Raw genomic sequence first — 23413 nt, forward strand, 5'->3', positions numbered from 1 at the left:
TGCTAAAGGACACCAATAAGAAGAAGAGACTTGCTTGGGACAAGAAACACAAGCAATGGAGATTAGACAGGTGAAATCTGTCCTTTGGTCTGATGAGTCCAAATGTGAAATTTTTGGTTCCAACCGCCGTGTCTTTGTGATACACAGAGTAGGTGAACGGATGATCTCCAAAGGTGTGGTTCCCACTGTGAAGCACGGAGGAGGTGCGATGGTGTGGGGGTGCTTTGCTGGTGACACTGTCAGTGATTTATTTAGAATTCAAGGCACACTTAACCAGCATGGCTACCACAGCATTCTGCAGCGATACACCATCCCATCTGGTTTGTGCTTAGTGGAACAATCATTTGTTTTTTCAACAGGACAATGACTCAACACACCTCCAGGCTATGTAAGGGCTATTTGACCAAGAAGGAAAGTGAAGGGAAATCTGCATCAGATGACCTGGCCTCAACAAATCACCCAACCTCAACCCAATTGAGACCATTTGGGATGAGTTGGACCGCAGAATGAAGAAAAAGCAGCCAACAACTGCTCAGAATATGTGGGAACTCCAAGACTGTTGGAAAAGCATTCCAGGTGAAGCTGGTTGAGAGAATGCCAAGAGCATGCAAAGCTGTCATCAAGGCAACAGGTGGCTACTTTGAAGAATCTAAAATATTAAATATACTTTGATTTGCGTAACACTTTTTTGATTACTACATGATTCCATGTGTTATTTCATAGTTTTGATGTCTTCACTATTATTCTACAATGTAGAAAATAGTACAAACAAATAAAAACCCTTGAATGAGTAGGTGTTTCCAAACTTTTGACTGGTACTGTACATACTTTGCCTCCTCCTCCACCACGGCGGTCACAGGCATATTTTAAGACTTTCCAGAGGGCCTGCAACACATTAACCTCGTGAGTTTTCGGACACTTACTGTATGCATAGAAAGAGAAGAAAATAAATGAATGATTGGCATAATGTGGGCATGCAGGACACGACAGAACAGTAACGCACAGTAAAATATCTTTAACAGTCAGAATCTACTAAAAGTAAGGCCAAGGCATGTTTGCTCTTCTGTCCCCTCATATTGAAGTGAGACATTAATTCATTGGTGAACAATCTGAAACATTTTTAAGAAAGAGGATATCAAAATTAGACAGTAGTTGGATAATTACCATTTTTAACTCATCTCTAAATAGTAAAGTTTTGCTTAATCCGAATTCGTGTTGTAATATTCAAACAAAATCCTGTGGACATTGTTCCGGACAGAGGTTCCCCCAATTGAGGACAGTTTGCTAGTCTTAAACAAAGAAAGCTAAATACAACAATGTAAGTATGTGTATGAGGCAATAGAAACCAATAAAATATTATTTTGTTCAAAAGTTGTGTGTGTCATATCATTCTTGCAACAAACATTGTTAGAAATGGGTGTAATTCCAAATCTCTTCCTCTTCTCTGCAACTGCACACGTGTGAGTTTGTGTTGAATCAGGACTCATGGATTGTGCACCTGAAAAAAAAGGTGAGTTAAAATAGGATTTGATTTGCTTTACAAAATGTATATTATTGCTACTTCAATTGTATCTACTTACACAACACTCGGAGAAAAAAAGGGTTCCAAAAGGGTTCTTTGGCTGTCCCCATAGGATAACCCTTTTTGGTTCCATGTAGAACCCCTTTGGGTTCCATGTATAACTCTCTGTGGAAAGGGTTCTACATGAAACCCAAAATACATCTACCTGGAACCAAAGGGGTCTACTTGGAACCAAAAAGGGTTCTTCAAAGGGTTCTCATACGGCCGATGAACCCTTTAAGGTTCTAGATACCACCCTTTTTTCTAAGAGTGTAAGATCGGGCAGCTGAATAGCATGTCTCTTGGGAAATCCAGTCTCAGTGAGACCTGATGCAATGAAAAAAGTTAATGATCATCAGCATAGCTAGTACAAACCTAACCTTTACAAAGTTGGTTGGTAGGAATCAAAACACACTGAAGATCAGAGTATCAAACCGAAGAAACAAACATTTTGCAAACAACTTACTGTCAATTACTATTGATTTAAAGAGGAGTGGTTCTGATCTCTCCTTTACCTGGGATGTGGCAGAATAGGTCACTGGTAATTGAGTGTGTGGCCAGGCATTGCTGTAGAGGCCATGCATCAGGTCATTGACATGTTTCAGGAACTGTAAAGACAAATCATGATTAGCCATTACCCAAGGTCTTCACAAAGTTAGACATAGCCTAGCAAGTGCATTGACTATGTTGCACCTCAGCAATCCTGGAGACAGGCTCTCTCTCTCCATCTATGTTTTGCTGTCTATTTGCATTTCTTAGTCAGCAGACTGGATAACTTCTATACTCATTCCCTTTGTTCCCTCCTCCAACCTTCCATCCAAGCTAGAGTTTCCTGCAAAAATAAGAGAACCAAGAATTGAAAAAGGCAGTTGAGAGGTATAATGTTAGAATGAGTGTTGAGGAGGAGCAGGACAGGCAAAATGTATCATATTGTCAAATGAAATGTACACAAAAATATCTCAAGAAAGTCTAAACATCCATATGTACACATTTCAAGAATTAGGCTAGCTTACCGTCTCACACACAATAAATGTTTACGATATGTGTATTCATGTACCATCTCTCTCTCACAATGTTGACAATCTTTTCTTTAAGGTATTGTGGTCATAATCATCATCTCTTCCCCCTCTCTCTCTCTCACAGAACACACACTCATAGCTAGCATGACAATATTGACATGACAATGTTTTCAAATGTTATTGTGATCATCATCTCTCACGCACACACGCAGAGAGAACACACACATTTACTGTCATTAACTAAACGTATATCAAAATGTTAGCTAGCTAGACCCAACGCCTACAAAAGGTAAAATGAAAACTTACCATGTCCATGGAGATTAGCCAGACAGCTAACGTTAGACAGCTAGTTAGCTAAAATTAGCCATCTAATTTAGCTAGCTAGCAAATCTTTCCTTGATGTTCTTCTCCCCAACAAACCACTGCTTCAATTACAAAAGTAAAACAAGAATGTAGGAGAACAGGGACTACCACAGCAGGCAAATCTGTTAGTTTTTTAGTTTAAATTTCAAGAAACTGTTGTTGTTTTCCAACTGTGTTGTTGTGTAGCCTACTGGGCGAGCTGTCCCAACTAACATGGAATGTTGACCTATGTGCTCGAGTAGGCTGCGCTGAGATCTATTGCTGTGCACGAAGCACAGATTCCAATCCAAGTTTTAGCTGGAACTGATATGCCTACCTCCTAATTTAGCTACTGAAATTAAAATGCAATTACAGCACACATTATGTTAATTGTTTAAAAGCTTTAAGGAAAAATATTATAGTCATATTATCTGGGTCAAATTCAGGTGCAATCATTTTGGACCAATTATTGCTTGAATTTTTTTTGAGGATATAGAAATAAAAGACCTATTTGTTAGTCATAATAGAACATGAAAACAGCATTCAGTGGAAGCGAAGAAAATGTGCAGCACAATAAACAGTACAATTAGTTAACACAGACAAGAGATTACCATTAGAAAGCCAACACACACAGCAAGCTACCAGATATCATTAATTAAACAACCATTATTTCATTGTTCCGCAGTTTTACTGCATTTTAACAGCAGTGCCATTTTTTAAGGGTATCCTGTCATATTGTGCATTGTTTATCTTACATGCTGGTAGCCTAGAACAAATGTTAAGGAAGTGAATGTGCACTTTTCAATTGGGTGGACTGCAACTACGAAAAACATAGCCTTTAGTAAAAGCAAAAGCATTTATAGTATCGGATATTCTCTAAAGTAGGTACAATCTCTGATAGCTATAGGACCATAGAGACTGTCAGAAATATTTTTCATGACGTCAAAAAGACGTAATGTAGAAGACATCTTAATCTGGTTGTGATCTGGTTATGACGTCCAGACTAGATTTCAACCAGTAAAAGATGTCTTTATTACATTTTATGCCCACTGGGTAGAGATTTACCCAGAAACACTCACAGCTATAATCAATGCCAAAGGTGCTTCTACAAAGTATTCACTCAGGGGTTATGAATACTTATGTAAATGAGATATGTATGTAGTTTAATTTTCAATACATTTTCAATAAATGTACAAACATTTCTAAAAACATGTTTTCACTTTGTCATTATGTGGCATTGTGTGTAGATGGGTGAGGAAAAAAACAACTATTTAATACATTTTGAATTCAGGCTATAACAACAAAATGTGGAATAGGTCAAGGGGTATTAATAATTTCCGAAGGCACTGTACATACATACAGAAATAGTGAATAACATAAGCCTGGAAATACGGTTGTTGGTTTGCAATCTATGGCTAAAAAATGGGTTCCGTTGAAATGAACAGCTCACTCATTATGATTCTCGCACCAGGTTGGACACGGAAGGAGTGAAATGCAATCATGTCACTTTTCCCCAGCATGTTATGACACTGACCTGAAAGAAGAGTTCCCTCTCCTCTGGCTGCTCCAGTAGGGTTTCAATCAGCTTCATGAAGCTGGCCTCTGATGCTTCCACCTTTGGATCTGAAACCTGCAGCAATAATGCACAGTGGGTAAATAAAACTAACCATAGGCTAACAAGACTTCCTATACACTGTTGATCTACTGAATATAGACATTTTGCAAATATACTTACTGACTTACATACTTAAGTCTTTTGAGGCAAATGTGGAAATAAAACCCACATTATAAGCACCATGTTTCAAGGACCACACTACTACCAACAGAGCTATTAGAATCAATGTTCCTTCTCAGAGCAGTCCTCACCTCTCCCTTCTGATTGGAGACACAGCTCCTTATCCTGTTCAGGTGTGGCTGGACAGTATCAGGACGACACAGCTCATCATCACAGCGACACAACTCCAGAACCAGCTGTCAATCAAATTACAATTTATCAACAATGGCAGCAGGTATGTGTGATTGTTGAGTTCAATGTTTAAGTAGGATGAGGTTGCACTTATCTAATGTAAATCTCGCATTTTCCTAGTGCTGGCACAGTAATTGTATAATCGTGTAACCGACTATTACGGATGAAGGCGTCATGTAAATAAAATAACTATCATAAGCGTTTTAATAAAAACATATTTTTTTATCAACTTCATTTTGAAGTGGACAAACTTTACCTAAATATAGTAAAATAAAAGTAAGCATGGTTCACATCTAACAGCCGATATAAGGAAAGACGAGAGGACACAAAAATAGCCAGTTTTAGAATTTAGTGTTGTGGAACAGATAGGGCAGAAAGCCTACTGGTTAAAAGTGGGGGAGGGGGCAGTATTTTTATTTATTAAGGATCCCCATTAGCTGCTCTTCCTGGGGTCCAGCAACATTAAGGAAATTATATACAATAAAAAATATTACATGACATAACACTTTTCACAACACATTAATTGTGTGGCCTCAGGCCACTACTCTACTACCACATATATACAATCCATGTGTATGTGTGTGTATGCCTGTGCCTGTGTGTGTCTTTTCACAGTCCTCGCTGTCCCATAAGGTGGAGTTTTATCTGAGTGTTTTTGTAACAGAAAGGTTGCTGGTTTGAATCCCCTAGCTGACCAGAATAAAAATCTGTCGATGTGCCCTGGAGCTAGGGCTGGGTGGTATACCATATATACCGGTATTGATGCACAGACTGGTTTGGGTTTTTACTTTACCTTCTATAACGGTATTTGAATGTTTGGCTTGTTAAATGTGATACGCCGTGTGTAACATCCATTTTTATAGTTTACTTCGTTACTTGAGTCATCTCTCTCGCTCTCTCTCCATGCCACTTTCCACACAAACTTTGCCCCGCCCCCTGTCACTCAAGGAGCGCATTTATAGTTTCTCGACCCCGAGACACTTGCGTTCAGTCTGCAGCACATGGTCAACGCAGCACATGCAACAATGTTGATGACAACGATGCTGTTTTCACTTTGCTTCTTAATATAAATCCACTAGCGTTCTATAATTCAACTATTTGTTTGTGTTTATTACATCTGCAAAATGGCTCAACAGCTAGTTTGTCTTTTCTTAGCAAGTTTGGTTAACATCTTGTTAATGCTAATCTCTAGTTAGCTGGCTAGCTAGCTAATAAAATGTACTGAGTTACAGGTAACGTAATTAGCAATGCAGCCTGATAATAACAGCTATGGTGAAGACCTAAATCAGCATGTTGTTTGTGCAACAGTATCTTCTAAATCAAAGAGGAATACGTAAAGCATGAATATATTTGCTACATGAAGTAGCGAAGAGAAAACATTAAATGTAGCCAAAGACTATAGGGTCCCCTAGGAAACACTTAACAATACTTTGGTTCCTACCCTGTCACAATACCCCCTCCCTGGCATTTTAATTCATTGCCATGGCAACATTGTACTCAAAGTGCCCACTATTATATTTTCACTATAGAATTAGAATAATCATTCTATTTCCATGATTCCAACAGCTCACCCAAGTGTTTTGCTCTAAATCGCAAGTCAAACATTTGGTTAAAAAATCTAGATTGTTTGCCCATATCGTGTAGCCCTATGTGGCAGTATGGATATTATCTCAAATGAGTGGAGTAAATGCAGAAATGTATGAAAATGCTGAAATTATTTTGGGGTTGAATTGAACAGTATAAAACAATCAGAATAGAGATATACTTTAAGGGATTTCAATGGGTCTGTGTTGCCACCCTAGAGTTATGCACTACTCACTACTTGTATTATTAAAAAATATAAAATATCGTCAAATACCATCATACCGTAAAACATTGTTTAAATAACGTGATATGATATTTTGTCCATATCGCCCAGCCCTACCTTGAGCAAGGCACTTAACCCTAATTTCTTAACCCTAAGAACTGTCTTGTAAATTAGGGTTATTTTAGATGACGACACGTAGCTATATAGTAACTATATTAGGGTTATTTTAGATGACGACACGTAGTTATATAGTTACTATATAGCTACGTGTCGTCATCTAAAATAACCCTAATATAGTAACTATATAGCTACGTGTCGTCATCTAAAATAACCCTAATATAGTAACTATATAGCTACGTGTCGTCATCTAAAATAACCCTAATATAGTAACTATATAGCTACGTGTCGTCATCTAAAATAACCCTAATATAGTAACTATATAGCTACGAGTCGTCATCTAAAATAACCCTAATATAGTAACTATATAGCTACGTGTCGTCATCTAAAATAACCCTAATTTACAAGACAGTTCTTATTTTATTAATGGTGGTCAGATCCATCTATGTGAAGCTAGCCACAATAGTGAACTTTGCGGTTGGCCTTCAAAAGGCCAAGCTAACTATATAGCTTCGTGTAGTCATCTAAAAATAACCCTAATTTATAAGACAGTTCTTATTTTATTAATGGTGAAGCTAACTATAGCTACTGAAACAGATGATGTCGTTTTGCTATGTTTTTGGGGAAGAACATTGTTTGCATCCATGAGCTAGCTAGCTTTTTTTTAATGACCAGCACTGTAGGTGCGCGAGACAACTTTACCAGCATCATAGCATACGTATCGATGAATCGTTGTGACATATGAAATACGAGTGAGTGTAATCAATGTGTAATACCTACATAAAAAATGTATCAACGCGTTAAATTATTGTGTGACGTTCAGTCATATTCAGGTCCTGATTGGTCAACAAGCTTATTTGACACGACAAATAGTGTTAAATAGCATCTTTTTTGACATGCAAAGACCAAAACGGCGTTCCATAGAAATCCTGGTTGAGAATGAAACGACTGAACAACGAAACAGCACCGCAAGTAAGTAAAAGAAATAGGTTTTGATTATGTTATACTGGTAATGGGGACAAATGTAAATGCCAACAAAATAACTTTTTGGTCAGTGTGGTGTCTAGTTAAATGAAGGTTACAGACAAGTCAGTTAAGAACAAATTCTTATTTACAATGAAGGCCAATCTCGGCCAAAGCCGGATGACACTGGACCAATTGTGCGCCGCCCTATTAGACTCCCAATCACGGCCGGATGCAATACAGCCTGGATTCGAACCAGGGACTGTAGTGCCGCCTCTTGCACTGAGATGCAATGCCTTAGACCGCTGCGTCCATGTGTGTGTTAACTATACTAGAATGCTTAAAAAGGCCGCTAAAACTGTAAACATCAGTATCGTTTTTTTTGTCAAGGAAAATATCGGATAGTGGTATCAGCCAAAAATGTCATATCGGTGCATCACTACTCTGAATACTTCCCGAATGCACTGTAGGCTCTAGTTCGGCAAATAACTCGCAAGGTGGGTTAGTGTTATACTGCTTGGCTAAACAGTAAAGACAGAATATCACATTTCTGATTTGAGTCCTAGGCGCAGTGTCAGGAGCGGAGGAGAGAAATTGCAGTTTTTTGCTATTCGAACGGTTATAATGTTGACGGAGGTCCTTTGGCTGACAAATAACCTGCATTCAAAATTCCATGACCATCACAGCCCTATGTTTTCCTTCCATAAATTGTTCACATTTCAGGAGGGTACACTGATCCTAGATCTGTGCCTAGCAGCAACTCCTTTCCCTCCTGTCACCCCCACTCACCCGTGCTCTCAGTCCCATGAGGAGTTGGACCCTCTCTCTGTAAGTCATCAGTTCAGGGACTATTTCCAACACGCTGGTGGCGAACTCCTCCAGCAGCCCATAGTCCATGATGTCTCTCCGCTCTACAACCTGCCACAGAGCTGCACACACCAGGCGCAGTGGAGGAATAAAAAGACGCATAGACGACAGAGGAAGAGGAGGACCTAGAAGAGAAAATGAAACATTTAAATGAAAAAACAAGCTAGTTACTATAACTTGGGGGGGGGGGGCATACTTCATATATGTCCCAACCCTTTTTGCTCTTGTTCACTCTACTCTCCAGTGAGTTATATACAAAGCCGAATCAATGAGTTTGCCAGCTAACACACCTGAATATTCTGAAATAACCTTTTTTTTTTTAAAGATAAGCTTGAAATATTCCATTGGCATAAGAAATGCTAAAGAAAATAAAGTCCAGCAAACTGTTCTAGTCTAGCTTTTCCTGCATGGGACTCCAAGAGTTAAGGAGTATTTTTTAGGGAGAGGCCAGCGGAGCATGCATATTGCGCAAGAGATAGAGGCTATACGTACAAAGATTATTATGCATCACCCATCATTCATTAGCTAAATATAAGGCTAATACTGCATTTATTTAATTACATGAAAGAGGTAGGCTAGGACATCTACATTTACATTTATATAGGCCTGATATAAATCTTGGACTGGTTTAACTATTTTGAATGGAATTGATGGAGAGAAAGACTGCGAGAGTATGGTCGCGCGTGCACTGATTTAAACCGATTTTCGAGTGATAGGCTGTTTTAAAACTCTGCAGCTGCAATAAAATAATCTTTACAATTAAAAAAATAAGGTGACCCCCCAAAAGCCAAATGTAGATGTGTAAATTAGACATGCATTCGTTCTTTATATTACTGTATCATAGGCAGCAAATGTACGCCTACCTGTGATACGCCAAAAAGTTACCATGATGAGATGATAGGTCTACATGCATTGTGAACTGTGCTCCATACTGAGATGTCTGTCCCCACCCTGTGCGTTGATGATTCATCAAGCAGACAGGACGTAGAGAGCCAGATTTAAACAATGCATATAATTTAACTGTTCCATTTCACGTTATGATGGCCATATAAATAATTTATTATGATTTACCATTTTTTTGCAGTTATTTCTCCTGGGAAAGGGGAGTGGTTTTTGGCGGTAAATCTCAGTAACCGGGATCCAGCCATTCAAGCCTAGTAGTGACATCTCAAGGATTATCAAGGAAATTGGATGCAATAGAGCTCAATTTGGAGTGTCATAGCAAAGCGGTGTGCATACAAATTTATTTTCTATACATTTGCAACAATTTCTAAAAACATGTTTTCACTTTGTCATTATGGGGTAGTGTGTAGATGGGTGAGAATAAAACTATTTCATACATTTTGAATTTAGGTTGTAACAACAATGTGAGAAATAAATCAAGAACCAAGGGGAATGAATACTTTCTGAAGGCACTGTCTGTTTTATGTCTGAGGTAGGCCACGAAAGCAAGGCACTGTCTGTTTTATGTCTGAGGTAGGCCACAAAAGCAAGGCACTGTCTGTTTTATGTCTGAGGTAGGCCACAAAAGCAAGGCACTGTCTGTTTTATGTCTGAGGTAGGCCACGAAAGCAATCATGGATAAAATGCTCAAATATTATAATATTTGCCATATTCTAATAATTCTCATGTGCCAATGTATCGCCCGTGCCATGGTGAAATTTGCACTCCTGTAAATTTGAAATAATTGGATTGTGAAACTTGCATCCAGCCAACCAGAAAAGCAAGGCAATGCAGTTAATGATTAAAAAATAATAATTCAGGAACCATCCTGAATCTCACTTAAGGCCCCCTGCACATATTCACGTTTTTAACCTTACTAACATAGAAACTTGGTTGCAGTTTCTATGACACAACGGTAAAATATTTAATACTGGTAATCAGAATGTGTTAGGTGTCAAGTTATATGGCTGCAATTTGATTGTTTGAAGTGTAATTCTACAATTGTTTTCAAAAAAGCTATTGTTTACCTATTCTTTTTTCTAAATCAACAATGTATATTTGTTGGGCCCACCAGACAGATTATACTTTGGCCCACCAAACCCAAAAGTTTGAGCACCCCTGCTATATAGCTACACACATTACACTAGGCTACACAAATTACACTAAACTCTACACATATTACACAAAAAAATACTACTGTCTGAGTTGCACAACATTTGTAATTATTTATATTATTGACTTCGAATGCAGGATATTCTATCTGGCTATAGATATTTTACAAAATGGCTGTGGTTTAACCTCGTCCCCAGGCTCAAGCCAGGGGTGTAATCATTAGTACAAACAGTTGCAAAACGAAACAATTTGCAACTAAAACGAGAGTTTCTAATGGACGAATTCAGGAAGGTCCATCACGTTTCATCCAGTTTGCGTCTGCTTAAGAAACGTTTTTCAACAGAAAAGGCGTAATGAATACGCCCCTGGGCCCAGCTTCAACCTCAGGTTGAGGGACTGGGGGAAGGGCTATACATTACGGACATTTCTGACGTGCAAGACTAGCCAAATCGAAAAATGACCCTTAACTTAACTTAACCAAACCATTAACCCTGACATTAACCAAATGTTTTACAAATTCTGAGATTAAATATCGGTTTGCACGTCAGAAAAGTCCGTGTAGCCACTAAACAAACCATCTTTTATTATAGCCCTTTCCTCGAGACTACTGGCAAAGATGGTGGTTGGCTAGCTAGCTTGAAATTGTAGCAGCAATGCACACTACAACAGGTCACCTATACAATGAATTGCAATATATGGATAGTTTACCCTTTTCCTCCCGGAGCGTTTGCATTTTGTTGTTTTGCAAACATTAGCTAGACCAAAAACAGTGGCTCTCTTCACAGATCTGTCCGTGAAAATCTTGTTTACGACATTAGACCCATAGCTCAGTGCATCCGACGGTGCATGCACAGTAAAAAATGAATGCCTGTTTTTACTGCGATGAAATAATCTTCAACGTTACACATTTGAAATATACACTATTTTAATTTGAAATATGACTTATTTAATTACATATTAAATTATGAAACTGTTTATGTAGCTAATCGTTTAAAAACGAATTGTTCAAATATCAATATGGCAGGCAAAATTGTAGACAAAAACAAAAGAAGACCTCCTAAACACGTGATTATGAGGTGCGGAAGGAAAGTTGTGATTTCGGGAAAACGTGAGTGAAGATTTGTTTCTCATGGGTGGAAAAGGTTGGAAAATAGCTAACATAAAGAATACATTATGGATGACGAGGAGGAGACCTACAGACTGTGGAAAATCCGCAAAACAATCATGCAGGTAAATTGTAAAATTGAGAATACTTCATCCCAGGCACTCGGTTTACAATTTGTTCTCGAGTACCCAAGGTAGGCTGAACTCGCCTTCCGAACGTTCTAATCCGATTTTGTTGTACTATGTCACAATAACAACTTCGCTACAGTTGGCAATGAATACCTGCTCACGTTGTTTATAGTTCAAATGTAAACTAAAAATGACTCATGTTACTCTGAGGTCGTCCCATTGTTTACTATAGGGAAATATAGGTATGTCTGTCTATTTTGCCTAAAATCTCGAAATGTGTATATTTTAGATTTATTTTTAAATTGGACACAATTTTAATCATGAGAATCTCCTCTTTCTGATTATGTAAGGCTGGGCAGTGTATCTCGTTATCATCAAACGCTAGACCAGAACTAGTCAGAAGTTGCCATTTTTTCCTACTTCCTGTTATGCAGACATAAGCACACTTGGCACCATTGAGGTGCGGATGTTTACTTTCTACACAAGTTGTTATTTTTCAGTTTCGTCCTAAGAACAGATTGTAGTGGTAAAATAAAAAGGGATACATTTTTTGATGCCATTTAGGCTAAATGGAATTCTAACAGGCTGACTACACCGCTCGCGTCACAAAATAAATGTAGAAATCTATATTATTCAATTATTGCACCCACTGCTTGTCGGTGTCAACAAGCGTCTGCCTTGCCAAGGGCTAAAATAGAAGTCAGTTATATTTCTGACGCAAATCGCGCTGCAAGTCCTGCCTCTCCCATCTCCTCATTGGTTTATAGAAGCAGGTACCCACGTGCCATCTCCTCATTGGTTATACCCACGTGGGTGACTGAAAGACGAACGGGGTCAGTGGCGGGAATGCACCTAATTTATCAAAGTTGCCAATCGCAATATAAAGTCAAGAGAAGAAAAAGCCTGGAAGGAGGAGAGATGACTAGAAACGATTCATTTGACCGTTTTATGTGTGGAATAATTGGCGGAGTAGAGGACCTTGTGCATTTCAGGTAAAATAACAACTCAATGTTTATATCCCAGGACAAATTAGCTAGCAACAGCAAGCTAGCTAAATAGGACAAATTAGCTAGCAAGTGTAAACCAGCTAGCTAAATTGCCATAAATGTTTAATGCTGTTCGATCTGTCCCCAGGTTAATATAATTGGTTCAGAGTTTGTTTTGATATTTTAACCTGTGTGTAGTGATCGAGTTTGGTGTGGGGGGACAGAATACATTTATGCACGATGGCGCAATTAGGTGCATTCCCGCCACTGACCTCGTTCATCTTTCAGTCACCCACGTGGGTATAACCAGTGAGGAGATGGCACGTGGGTACCTGCTTCTATTGGCCGTTGCTTATATAACAGCCTATACTCTTCTGGGAAGGCTTTCCACTAGATGTTGGAACATTGCTGCGGGGACTTGCTTCCATTCAGCTACAAGTGCATTAGTGAGGTTGGGCATTGATGTTGGGCGATTTGGCCTGGCTCGCAGTTGGCGTTCCATTTAATCCCAAAGGTGTGCTGTAGTGTTAAGATTTCCCTTCAGTGGAACTAAGGGGCCTAGCCAGAATCATGGAAAACAGCCGTAGACCATTATTCCTCCTCCACCAAACTTTACAGTTGACACTATGCATTGGGGCAGGTAGCGTACTCCTGGCATCCCCCAAACCCAGATTTGTCCGTCGGACTGCCAGAAAACGCTTTCCTCTGCTCCAGAGTCCTATAACGGTGAGCTTTACACTACTCCAGCTGACACTTGGCATTGCACATGGTGATCTTAGGCTTGTGTTCATGTAACAGTTTAACTTTACGTCCGTCCCCTCGACCGGGGCATGAACCAGGGACCATCTGCACACATCAACAACAGTCACCCACGAAGCATCGTTACCCATCGCTCCACAAAAGCCGCGGCCCTTGCAGGGCAAGAGGAACCACTACTTCAAGGCCTCAAAGCGAGTGACGTAACCGATTGAAACGCTATTAGCGCGCACCACTGCTAACTATTTCACATCCGTTACACTCACCCCCCCTTCGACCTCCTCCTTTTCCGCAGCAACCAGTGATCCGGGTCAACAGCATCAATGTAACAGTATAACTTTATGGCGTCCCCTCGCCCCGACCCGGGTGCGAACCAGGGACCCTCTGCACACATCAACAACAGTCACCCACGAAGCGTCGTTACCCATCGCTCCACAAAGGCCGCGGCCCTTGCAGAGCAAGGGGAACCACTACTTCAAGGCCTCAAAGCGAGTGACGTAACCGATTGAAACGCTATTAGCGCGCACCACTGCTAACTAGCTAGCCATTTCACATCCGTTACATTCGGCTGCTCGGTCATGGAAACCCATTTCATAAGCACCCGACGAACAGTTATTGTGATGACGTTCCTTCCAGAGGCAGGTTGGAGCTTGGTAGTGAGTGTTGCAGTTGTTATGCGCTTCAGCACTCGGCGGTCCCGTTCTGTGAGCTTGTGTGGCCTTCCACTTCACGGTTGAGCCGTTGTTGCTCCTAGACGTTTTCACATCACAATAACAGCACTTAGAGTTAACCGGGGCAGCTATAGCAGGGCAGACATTTTACGAACTGACTTGTTGGAAAGGTGGCATCCTATGACGGTGCCACGTTGAGTCACTGAGCTCTTCAGTTAGGCAATTCTACTGCCAGTGTTTGTCCATGGAGATTGCATGGCTGTGTGCTCGATTTCATACATACATACATACATACATACATACATACACACACAGACACACAAAAGTATGTAACGTCTTCTTGGTTATGACGCTACAAACTTGGCTTTTGGGGAGTTTCTGCCATTCTTCTCTGCAGATCCTCTCAAGCTTTGTCAGGTTGGATGGGGAACGTTAAGGCGCATCCTATTTTCAGGTCTCTCCAGAGATGTTCGATCGGGTTCAAATCCGGGCTCTGGGTGGGCCACTCAAGTACATTCAGACTTGTCCCGAAGTCACTACTGCGTTGTCTTGGCTGTGTCCTTCGGGTTGTTCTGTTGGAAGGTGAACCTTCGACCCAGTTAGAGGTTCAGAGAGCTCTAGTGCAGGTTTTCATCAAGGATCTCTCTGTAGTTTGCTCCGTTCATCTTTACCTCGATCCTGACTAGTCTCCCAATCCCCTCCGCTGAAAACATCCCCACAACATGATTCACCGTAGGGATGGTGCCAGGTTTCCTCCAGTTGTGACACTTTGCATTCAGGCCAAAGAGTTCAATCTTGGTTTCATCAGACCAGAGAATCTTGTTTCTCATGGTCTGAGAGTCTTTAGGTACATTTTTGCTAAACTCCAAGCGGGCTGTCATGTGCATTTTACTGAGGTGTGGCTTCCATCTGGACACTCCACCATAAAGGCCTGACTGATGAAGTGCTGCAGAGATGGTTGTCCTTCTGGAAGGTTCTCCCATCTCCACATAAGAACTCTGGAGCTCTATCAGAGTGACCGTCGAGTTCTTGGTCACCTCCCTGACCAAGGCCCTTCTCCCCCGATTGCTCAGTTTGGCCAGGCGGCCAGCTCTAGGAAGAGTCTTGGTGGTTCCAAACTTCTTCCATTTAAGAATAATGGAGGCCACTGTGTTCTTGGGGACCTTCAATGCTGTAGACATTCTTTGGTACCCTTCCACAGATCTATGCCTCGACACAATCCTGTCTCTGAGCTCTACGGAGAATTCCTTCTACTTCATGTCTTGGTTTTTGCTGTGACATGCACTGTCAACTGTGGGACCTTATTTAGACAGGTGTGTGCCTTTCCAAATCATGTCCAATCAATTACATTTACCACAGTTGGACTCCCAAGTTGTAGAAACATCTCATGGATGATCAATGGAAACAGGATGTACTTGAGCTCAATTTCAAGACTCATAGCAAAAGGTCTGAATACTTATGTAAATTAGGCATTTCTGTTTTACATTTTTTTATACATTTGCAAAAAACCTGTTTTCACTTTGTCATTGTAGGGTATTGTGTGTAGATTGCTAAGGATTTTGTTTTATTTCATCCATTTTAAAATAAGGCTGTAATGTAACAAAATGTGAAAAAAGTCAAGGAGTCTCAATACTTTTCCAAAGGCACTGAATATAGGTAGATATATAGTGAGTGATACAGTAGATTAAATAACGTCTGATTCTAGAGGTCCTAAAAATACAATTTAAAATTAAATATTTTTCTTTAGGTGAGCCAGGTCCAAGGACCTTTTTATATGTTCAGAGGCAGACAGGCTCTGGCAGCCAAAACAGGCAAATACTCTATCTAAAATTGAATCGATTCTCAATTGCGGTACGGTTCCAGAAACCCTCTACTTTCATATCGCATCAAAATAGTTTCACAAATGCACTTACTGTCCGTTACAATACGTTTTCACACGTCCTTCTTTAGTTACAGGTGTTCATAGCATTAGATAGCTAATTTGCACAGGTGGTTGCTTCTGTCTTCCGTCTGTCTTCTGTAATTGATTCTTCAGCTACCGGTAGCAAGCTAACTCCACTTATTTGTTTTTCCCCTTTCACATAGTTGTGCCACGACAGAGGCTACCTTGTGACGCAGGATGAGTTGGACCAGACTCTGGACGAGTTCAAGAGCCAGTTTGGGGACAAGCCGAGTGAAGGGCGCCTGCGGCGGACAGATCTCACTGTGCTGGTCGCCCACAACGATGACCCGACCGACCAGATGTTCGTCTTCTTTCCAGGTAACTAGAAGACAAACAGACCTGACTGCCACAGCAGCATGCACGCATTTCCAAGGTGTCACTAGCTATTTTCGGAAAATAACTTTTGGTCTGTGAGCATCAGTTGTCTGGACCTTTACTTCGCTACAATTGTTGCACATCAATCAACAAATCTCTTTGTCCAAAGAGGAGCCCAAGGTGGGAATCAAGACTATAAAGATGTACTGCCAGCGCATGCAGGAGGAGAATATCACACGTGCCTGCATCGTGGTCCAGATGGGGATGACGCCTTCCGCCAAACAGGTGGGGCAGGACTGAGCCAATTAGCTTCTCTGTTGCTCTTTAGCCTTCCTTCCTGCTCGGAGTAATCACTTGTATTATACAGTCATACACAGTGCATTCAGACTTTTTCACATTTTGTTACGTTACAGCCTTATACTAAAATGGATTAAATACACATTTTCCCTCATCAATCTACATAATGGCAAAGCGCAAATTGTTTTTTATTTTTTCAAAATGATTAAAAACATAAACAGATACCTTATTTACATAAGTATTCAGACCCTTTGCTATGAGACTCTAAATTGAGCTCCGGTGCATCCTGTTTGCATTGATCATCCTTGATGTTTCTACAACTTGATTGGAGTCCACCTGTGGTAAATTATATTGATTGGACATGATTAGGAAAGGCACACACCTGTCTGTATGAGGTCCCACAGTTGACAGAGGGAAGCCACGCCTCAGTGAAAGCCACATGACAGCCGGCTTGGACACCTAAAGGACTCAAACCGCAAGAAACAAGATTCTCTGGTCTGATGAAACCAAGATTGAACTGTTTGGCCTGAATGCCAAGTGTCACGTTTGGAGGAAACCTGGTACCATCTCTACGGTGGAGCATGGTGGTGGCAGCATCATGCTGTGGGGATGTTTTTCAGCGGCAGGGACTGGGATCGAGGGGAAGATGAACGGAGCAAAGTACAGAGATCCTTGATGAAAACCTGTTCCAGAGCTCTCAGGGCCTTAGACTGGGGTGAAGGTTCACCTTCCAACAGGACAACGACCCTAAGCACACAGCCAAGACAATGCAGGAATGATTTAGGGACAAGTCTTTGAATGTCCTTGAGTGACCCAGCCAGAGCCTGGACTTGAACCTGATAAAACGTATCTGGAGAGACCTGTAAATAGCTGTGCAGCAACTCTCCCCATCCAACCTGACAGAGCTTGAGAGGATCTGTAGAGAAGAAGGGGAGAAACGTCCCAAATACAGGTGTGCCAAGCTTGTAGTGTCATATCCAAGAAGAATTGAGGCTGTAATCGCTGCCAAAGGTGCTTCAACAAAGTACTGAGTAAAGGGTCTGAATGCTTATTTAAATGTGATATTTCCGGGGTTTATTTGCAAAAATGTCTAAACTTGTTTTTGCTGTGTCATTATGGGGTGTTGTGTGTAGATTGATGAGGGAAAAAACTATTTAATCCATTTTAGAATAAGGCTGTAACAAAATGTGGGAAATGTGAAGCGGTCTGAATGGTTTCCGAATACACTGTAGGTCACAGCCATAATTACACTACAGCTAACACTTGCTAATTCACATCAGAATACTCCATGGAGCAGAATAATAAAATATATATTTTTTCATAGTATTTTAACAGAGATGTTACTTTTCGAGTGGCCCTGTCCTATACTGATCACTCGTCCCTATCCAGGGGACAGTTATGACTCCCTTGTTTCTTTCTTTTCAGTCGCTGGTGGACATGGCACCCAAATACATCCTAGAGCAGTTTCTACAACAGGAGCTCCTCATCAACATCACAGAGCATGAGGTATGTGCGCTCGTTTAGAGTTGCTGTTGCAGCCAAATATATTGGTACACGTCCACCTTTCTTAAATAATTCCCTGTTTCTTGCCCCAAAAAAATAGATGAAATTGAAAAACTTTGTCTCCACACCTTATTGGATTTTCAGCAATGCAGAAGGATTTTATTTTTGTAAACATAAGTTTACAATTTTAATTAAGATTAAATGGTATGGACAAAATTACTGGCACCCCGGAGCTAATACTTTGTTGCACAGCCTTTGGCCAAGATAATGTAGCCATCAATAAGCTTGCTACACCTTTCTACAGGCAATTTGGCTAACTGCTCTTATTCTTCTATATTTGAGGGATGCTCTCCAGCAACTGCTGGTTTTGGATGTGATTCAGAACTGTCCAGTGTTTCTTCTTGAACTATCCCTGTGCTTTTTGACCTAATAATCTGCTTATTTCACGATGCCTTGCGCATGTTCAAGGCCCCCAGTACCAGAGGCAGCAAAGAAACCCCACAGCATTATCAAACCTCCCCATGGTTGATTGTTGGGAGGGTGTTATTTTCATTGAATGCTTCATTTGGATGACAGTAAACAGAGCTCTGATCTGTATTGCCAAAGGGCTCTAAGTTTGTTTAATTTGTCCACAGAACATTTCGCCCAGGATTTAGGCTTGTTTAGGTGTATTTTTTGTGAAGTTCAATCAGGCTTTCGTGTCTCCTTCAGTAGTGGGGGCTTCCCCACGACCAAACGAAGCATTCAAAGAGAAACCACACATCAAAAGAACCCAGGAATGGTTAATTGATGGCTACAAGAAGCATTTGTCAGCAGTTATCTTGGTCAAGGGCTGTGCAAACAAGTACTAACTTCAGGGTGCCAATAATGTTGTCCATGCTATTTGTGTTTTATTTTCTAAATGAAAAATAAAATTGATTCTGCAATTTTGAAAATCCAATAACAAGGTGTGGAGATGAACGTTTTCTTCAAATTTAAACTCTTCTTTTAGAGGAAATTAGGAATTTTTTAACAAAAGTGCAAGCGTGTCAATTATTTGGCTGCAAACTGTATAACCTGCACACACAGTATCTTGCCTAAAGGGTACTTTGAGCATGTTCGAGTTTGCTTACAAAAAGAAGATGAGAACAGATGGAAGTCGATGATTGCGGTTGGGGGAGGTACATCTGCGACAACTGAAAGTCAGTGTTTTCTAACAAGGCTCATGTCAACATGGCAGTGTCAACATAGCTGGCGTTCTTTTTAAAACTTTTCCTTCAGAATGCCCATATCACACACTCACAAACTCAAAACATACAATACATTTGTGAAAGAGGGGTCTCAAAGATTTACATTTATTTGTAGCCAATCCGTTGTAGTTGGTTCTTGTTTCAGTCATATCTTTGGTCATATTCGCGTTAGTCAGGGAAAAACACCCGAATGATTGGTTGACAATAGTGCCTCCCACAATGCAGTCGATGGCTGAAGACAGGGTGCAGTTGGCAGTGGTGTAAAAAGTACCTAATTGTCATACTTGAGTAAAAGTAAAGATACCTTTTAATAGAAAATGACTCAAGTAAACGTGAAAGTCACCCAGTAAAATACTATTTGAGTAAAAATCTAAGTATCTGGTTTTAAATATACTTAGTGTCAAAAGTAAATGTAATTGCAAAAATATACTTAAGTATAAATCATTTCAAATTGCTTAAATTAAACCAGACGGCACAATTTTCTTGTTTTTGTTAATTTATGGATAGGCAGGGGCCCACTCCAACACTCGGACATAATTTATAAGCGAAGCATTTGTTTAGTGAGTCTGCCAGATCAGAGGCAGTAGGGATGACCAGGGATGTTCTCTTGTTAAGTGTGTGAATTTGACCATTTTCCTGTCTTGCTAAGCATTCAAAATGTAATGGGTACTTTTGGGCGTCAGGAAAAATGTATGAGTAAAAAGTACATTGTTTTCTTCAGGAATTTTGTGAAGTAAAAGTTGTCAAAAATATATATAGAAAAGTACACAGATCCCAAAAAACGACTTAAGTAGTACTTTCTAAATTATTTTTTACTTAAGTACTTTACACCACTGGCAGTTGGTGTGGAGAAACTGAAGACTGTATTTAAAAAACTGCGTGACCTTTGATCATGTGGTTTTTGTAAAGTTCATGCAGTCGACATGTAGACAAGTCCGACAATTTCTATACCCAAAATGCAACACATTGAAAGATGGTGATCAGCACTGATCAACGATGGTCTCTGAATGCATGAAACTGATGCGTTCAAACAAGCCCAATGTCTTTATACTACATAAACAAAATATTTTCTGTAATTATATGCTCTTTGATTTGAGTCTTTTATTTCCTTTCTTTTTAGCTGGTTCCTGAGCACATAGTGATGACAAAAGAAGAACTGTCAGAGTTGCTGCTTCGATAGTATCTTTTTAGCACTAAATGCAGAATTATTTCTAAACCATGCATTACACAATACATATTTTTTGTTACCATGTTCCACACTAATACATACATACATACATACATAATTCATGAACATGTATGATGTTGCCATAGTGATTCCTTGATTGACGTGTCAGTAAACTGAAGGAGAGCCAGCTACCCAGGATTCAAGCAGGAGACCCTGTGGCCAGATACTTTGGACTGAAAAGAGGACAGGTGTGACACACACACACACACACACACACACACACACACACACACACACACACACACACACACACACACACACACACACACACACACAAACAAATGACTGAGGCGTTTTATGTGCAATTTTAGTTTACTCCTGTGTTGACCTGCTGGCCTGTCTGTTCTAACAGGTAGTGAAGATCATCAGACCTAGTGAGACTGCCGGTAGATACATCACCTACAGACTGGTGCAGTAAACGCACACCTGCTCTATTATGGTCTATAATGGACCAGAATGAGTATGAGATGCAGTAAACGTACACCAGCTCTATTATGGTCCAGAAGGAGAATGAGATGCAGTAAACACACACCAGCTCTATTATGGACCAGAAGGAGTATGAGATGCAGTAAACACACACCAGCTCTATAATGGACCAGAAGGAGTATGAGATGCAGTAAACACACACCAGCTCTATTATGGACCAGAAGGAGAATGAGATGCAGTAAACACACACCAGCTCTATTATGGACCAGAAGGAGTATGAGATGCAGTAAACACACACCAGCTCTATTATGGACCAGAAGGAGTATGAGATGCAGTAAACACACACCAGCTCTATAATGGACCAGAAGGAGTATGAGATGCAGTAAACACACACCAGCTCTATTATGGACCAGAAGGAGTATGAGATGCAGTAAACACACACCAGCTCTATTATGGACCAGAAGGAGAATGAGATGCAGTAAACACACACCTGCTCTATTATGGTCCAGAAGGAGAATGAGATGCAGTAAACACACACCAGCTCTATTATGGACCAGAAGGAGAATGAGATGCTGTAAACACACACCAGCTCTATTATGGACCAGAAGGAGAATGAGATGCTTTAAACACACACCAGCTCTATAATGGTCCAGAAGGAGAATGAGATGCAGTAAACACACACCAGCTCTATTATGGACCAGAAGGAGAATGAGATGCAGTAAACACACACCTGCTCTATTATGGTCCAGAAGGAGAATGAGATGCAGTAAACACACACCAGCTCTATAATGGTCCAGAAGGAGAATGAGATGCAGTAAACACACACCTGCTCTATTATGGACCAGAAGGAGAATGAGATGCAGTAAACACACACCAGCTCTATAATGGTCCAGAAGGAGAATGAGATGCAGTAAACACACACCAGCTCTATTATGGTCCAGAAGGAGAATGAGATGCAGTAAACACACACCAGCTCTATTATGGACCAGAAGGAGAATGAGATGCAGTAAACACACACCAGCTCTATTATGGACCAGAAGGAGAATGAGATGCAGTAAACACACACCAGCTCTATAATGGTCCAGAAGGAGAATGAGATGCAGTAAACACACACCAGCTCTATAATGGTCCAGAAGGAGAATGAGATGCAGTAAACACACACCAGCTCTATTATGGACCAGAAGGAGAATGAGATGCAGTAAACACACACCAGCTCTAGAATGGTCCAGAAGGAGAATGAGATGCAGTAAACACACACCAGCTCTATTATGGACCAGAAGGAGAATGAGATGCAGTAAACACACACCAGCTCTATAATGGTCCAGAAGGAGAATGAGATGCAGTAAACACACACCAGCTCTATTATGGACCAGAAGGAGAATGAGATGCAGTAAACACACACCTGCTCTATTATGGTCCAGAAGGAGAATGAGATGCAGTAAACACACACCAGCTCTATTATGGACCAGAAGGAGAATGAGATGCAGTAAACACACACCTGCTCTATTATGGTCCAGAAGGAGAATGAGATGCAGTAAACACACACCAGCTCTATTATGGACCAGAAGGAGAATGAGATGCAGTAAACACACACCAGCTCTATTATGGACCAGAAGGAGAATGAGATGCAGTAAACACACACCAGCTCTATTATGGACCAGAAGGAGAATGAGATGCAGTAAACACACACCAGCTCTATTATGGACCAGAAGGAGAATGAGATGCAGTAAACACACACCAGCTCTATTATGGACCAGAAGGAGAATGAGATGCAGTAAACACACACCTGCTCTATTATGGTCCAGAAGGAGAATGAGATGCAGTAAACACACACCAGCTCTATTATGGACCAGAAGGAGAATGAGATGCAGTAAACACACACCAGCTCTATTATGGACCAGAAGGAGAATGAGATGCAGTAAACACACACCAGCTCTATTATGGACCAGAAGGAGAATGAGATGCAGTAAACACACACCAGCTCTATTATGGACCAGAAGGAGAATGAGATGCAGTAAACACACACCTGCTCTATTATGGACCAGAAGGAGAATGAGATGCAGTAAACACACACCAGCTCTATTATGGACCAGAAGGAGAATGAGATGCAGTAAACACACACCAGCTCTA

The 23413-nt window shown here is 40.6% G+C and overlaps 2 protein-coding genes across 2 annotated transcripts in view; one reads left to right on the forward strand and one right to left on the reverse strand.

The window, feature by feature from the left end:
- Positions 1-11560, reverse strand: part of LOC139550436 (uncharacterized) — a 36579-nt gene extending 25019 nt beyond the window's left edge. The window contains exons 1-4 of the mRNA XM_071361341.1: positions 11406-11560; positions 8565-8767; positions 4789-4893; positions 4457-4552 (exon numbers count right to left, since the gene is read on the reverse strand). Of these exons, the coding sequence (XP_071217442.1) occupies positions 4457-4552; positions 4789-4893; positions 8565-8767; positions 11406-11430 (429 nt within the window). The 5' untranslated portion in view covers positions 11431-11560. The remainder of the gene's footprint in view (positions 1-4456; positions 4553-4788; positions 4894-8564; positions 8768-11405) is intronic.
- Positions 11561-11732: 172 nt separating this feature from the next.
- LOC139550438 (DNA-directed RNA polymerases I, II, and III subunit RPABC1-like) lies at positions 11733-22882 on the forward strand. The gene is made up of 7 exons (XM_071361342.1): positions 11733-11927; positions 16429-16603; positions 16770-16885; positions 18323-18403; positions 20750-20808; positions 20967-21045; positions 21210-22882. The coding sequence occupies exons 1-7, from the start codon at positions 11871-11873 to the stop codon at positions 21273-21275; spliced, it is 633 nt and encodes a 210-aa protein (XP_071217443.1). The 5' UTR covers positions 11733-11870; the 3' UTR covers positions 21276-22882.
- Positions 22883-23413: the final 531 nt, after the last annotated feature.

The sequence above is a fragment of the Salvelinus alpinus genome, chromosome 23 (genome assembly GCF_045679555.1).
Source record: "Salvelinus alpinus chromosome 23, SLU_Salpinus.1, whole genome shotgun sequence".
NCBI classification, from domain to species: Eukaryota; Metazoa; Chordata; class Actinopteri; order Salmoniformes; family Salmonidae; genus Salvelinus; species Salvelinus alpinus.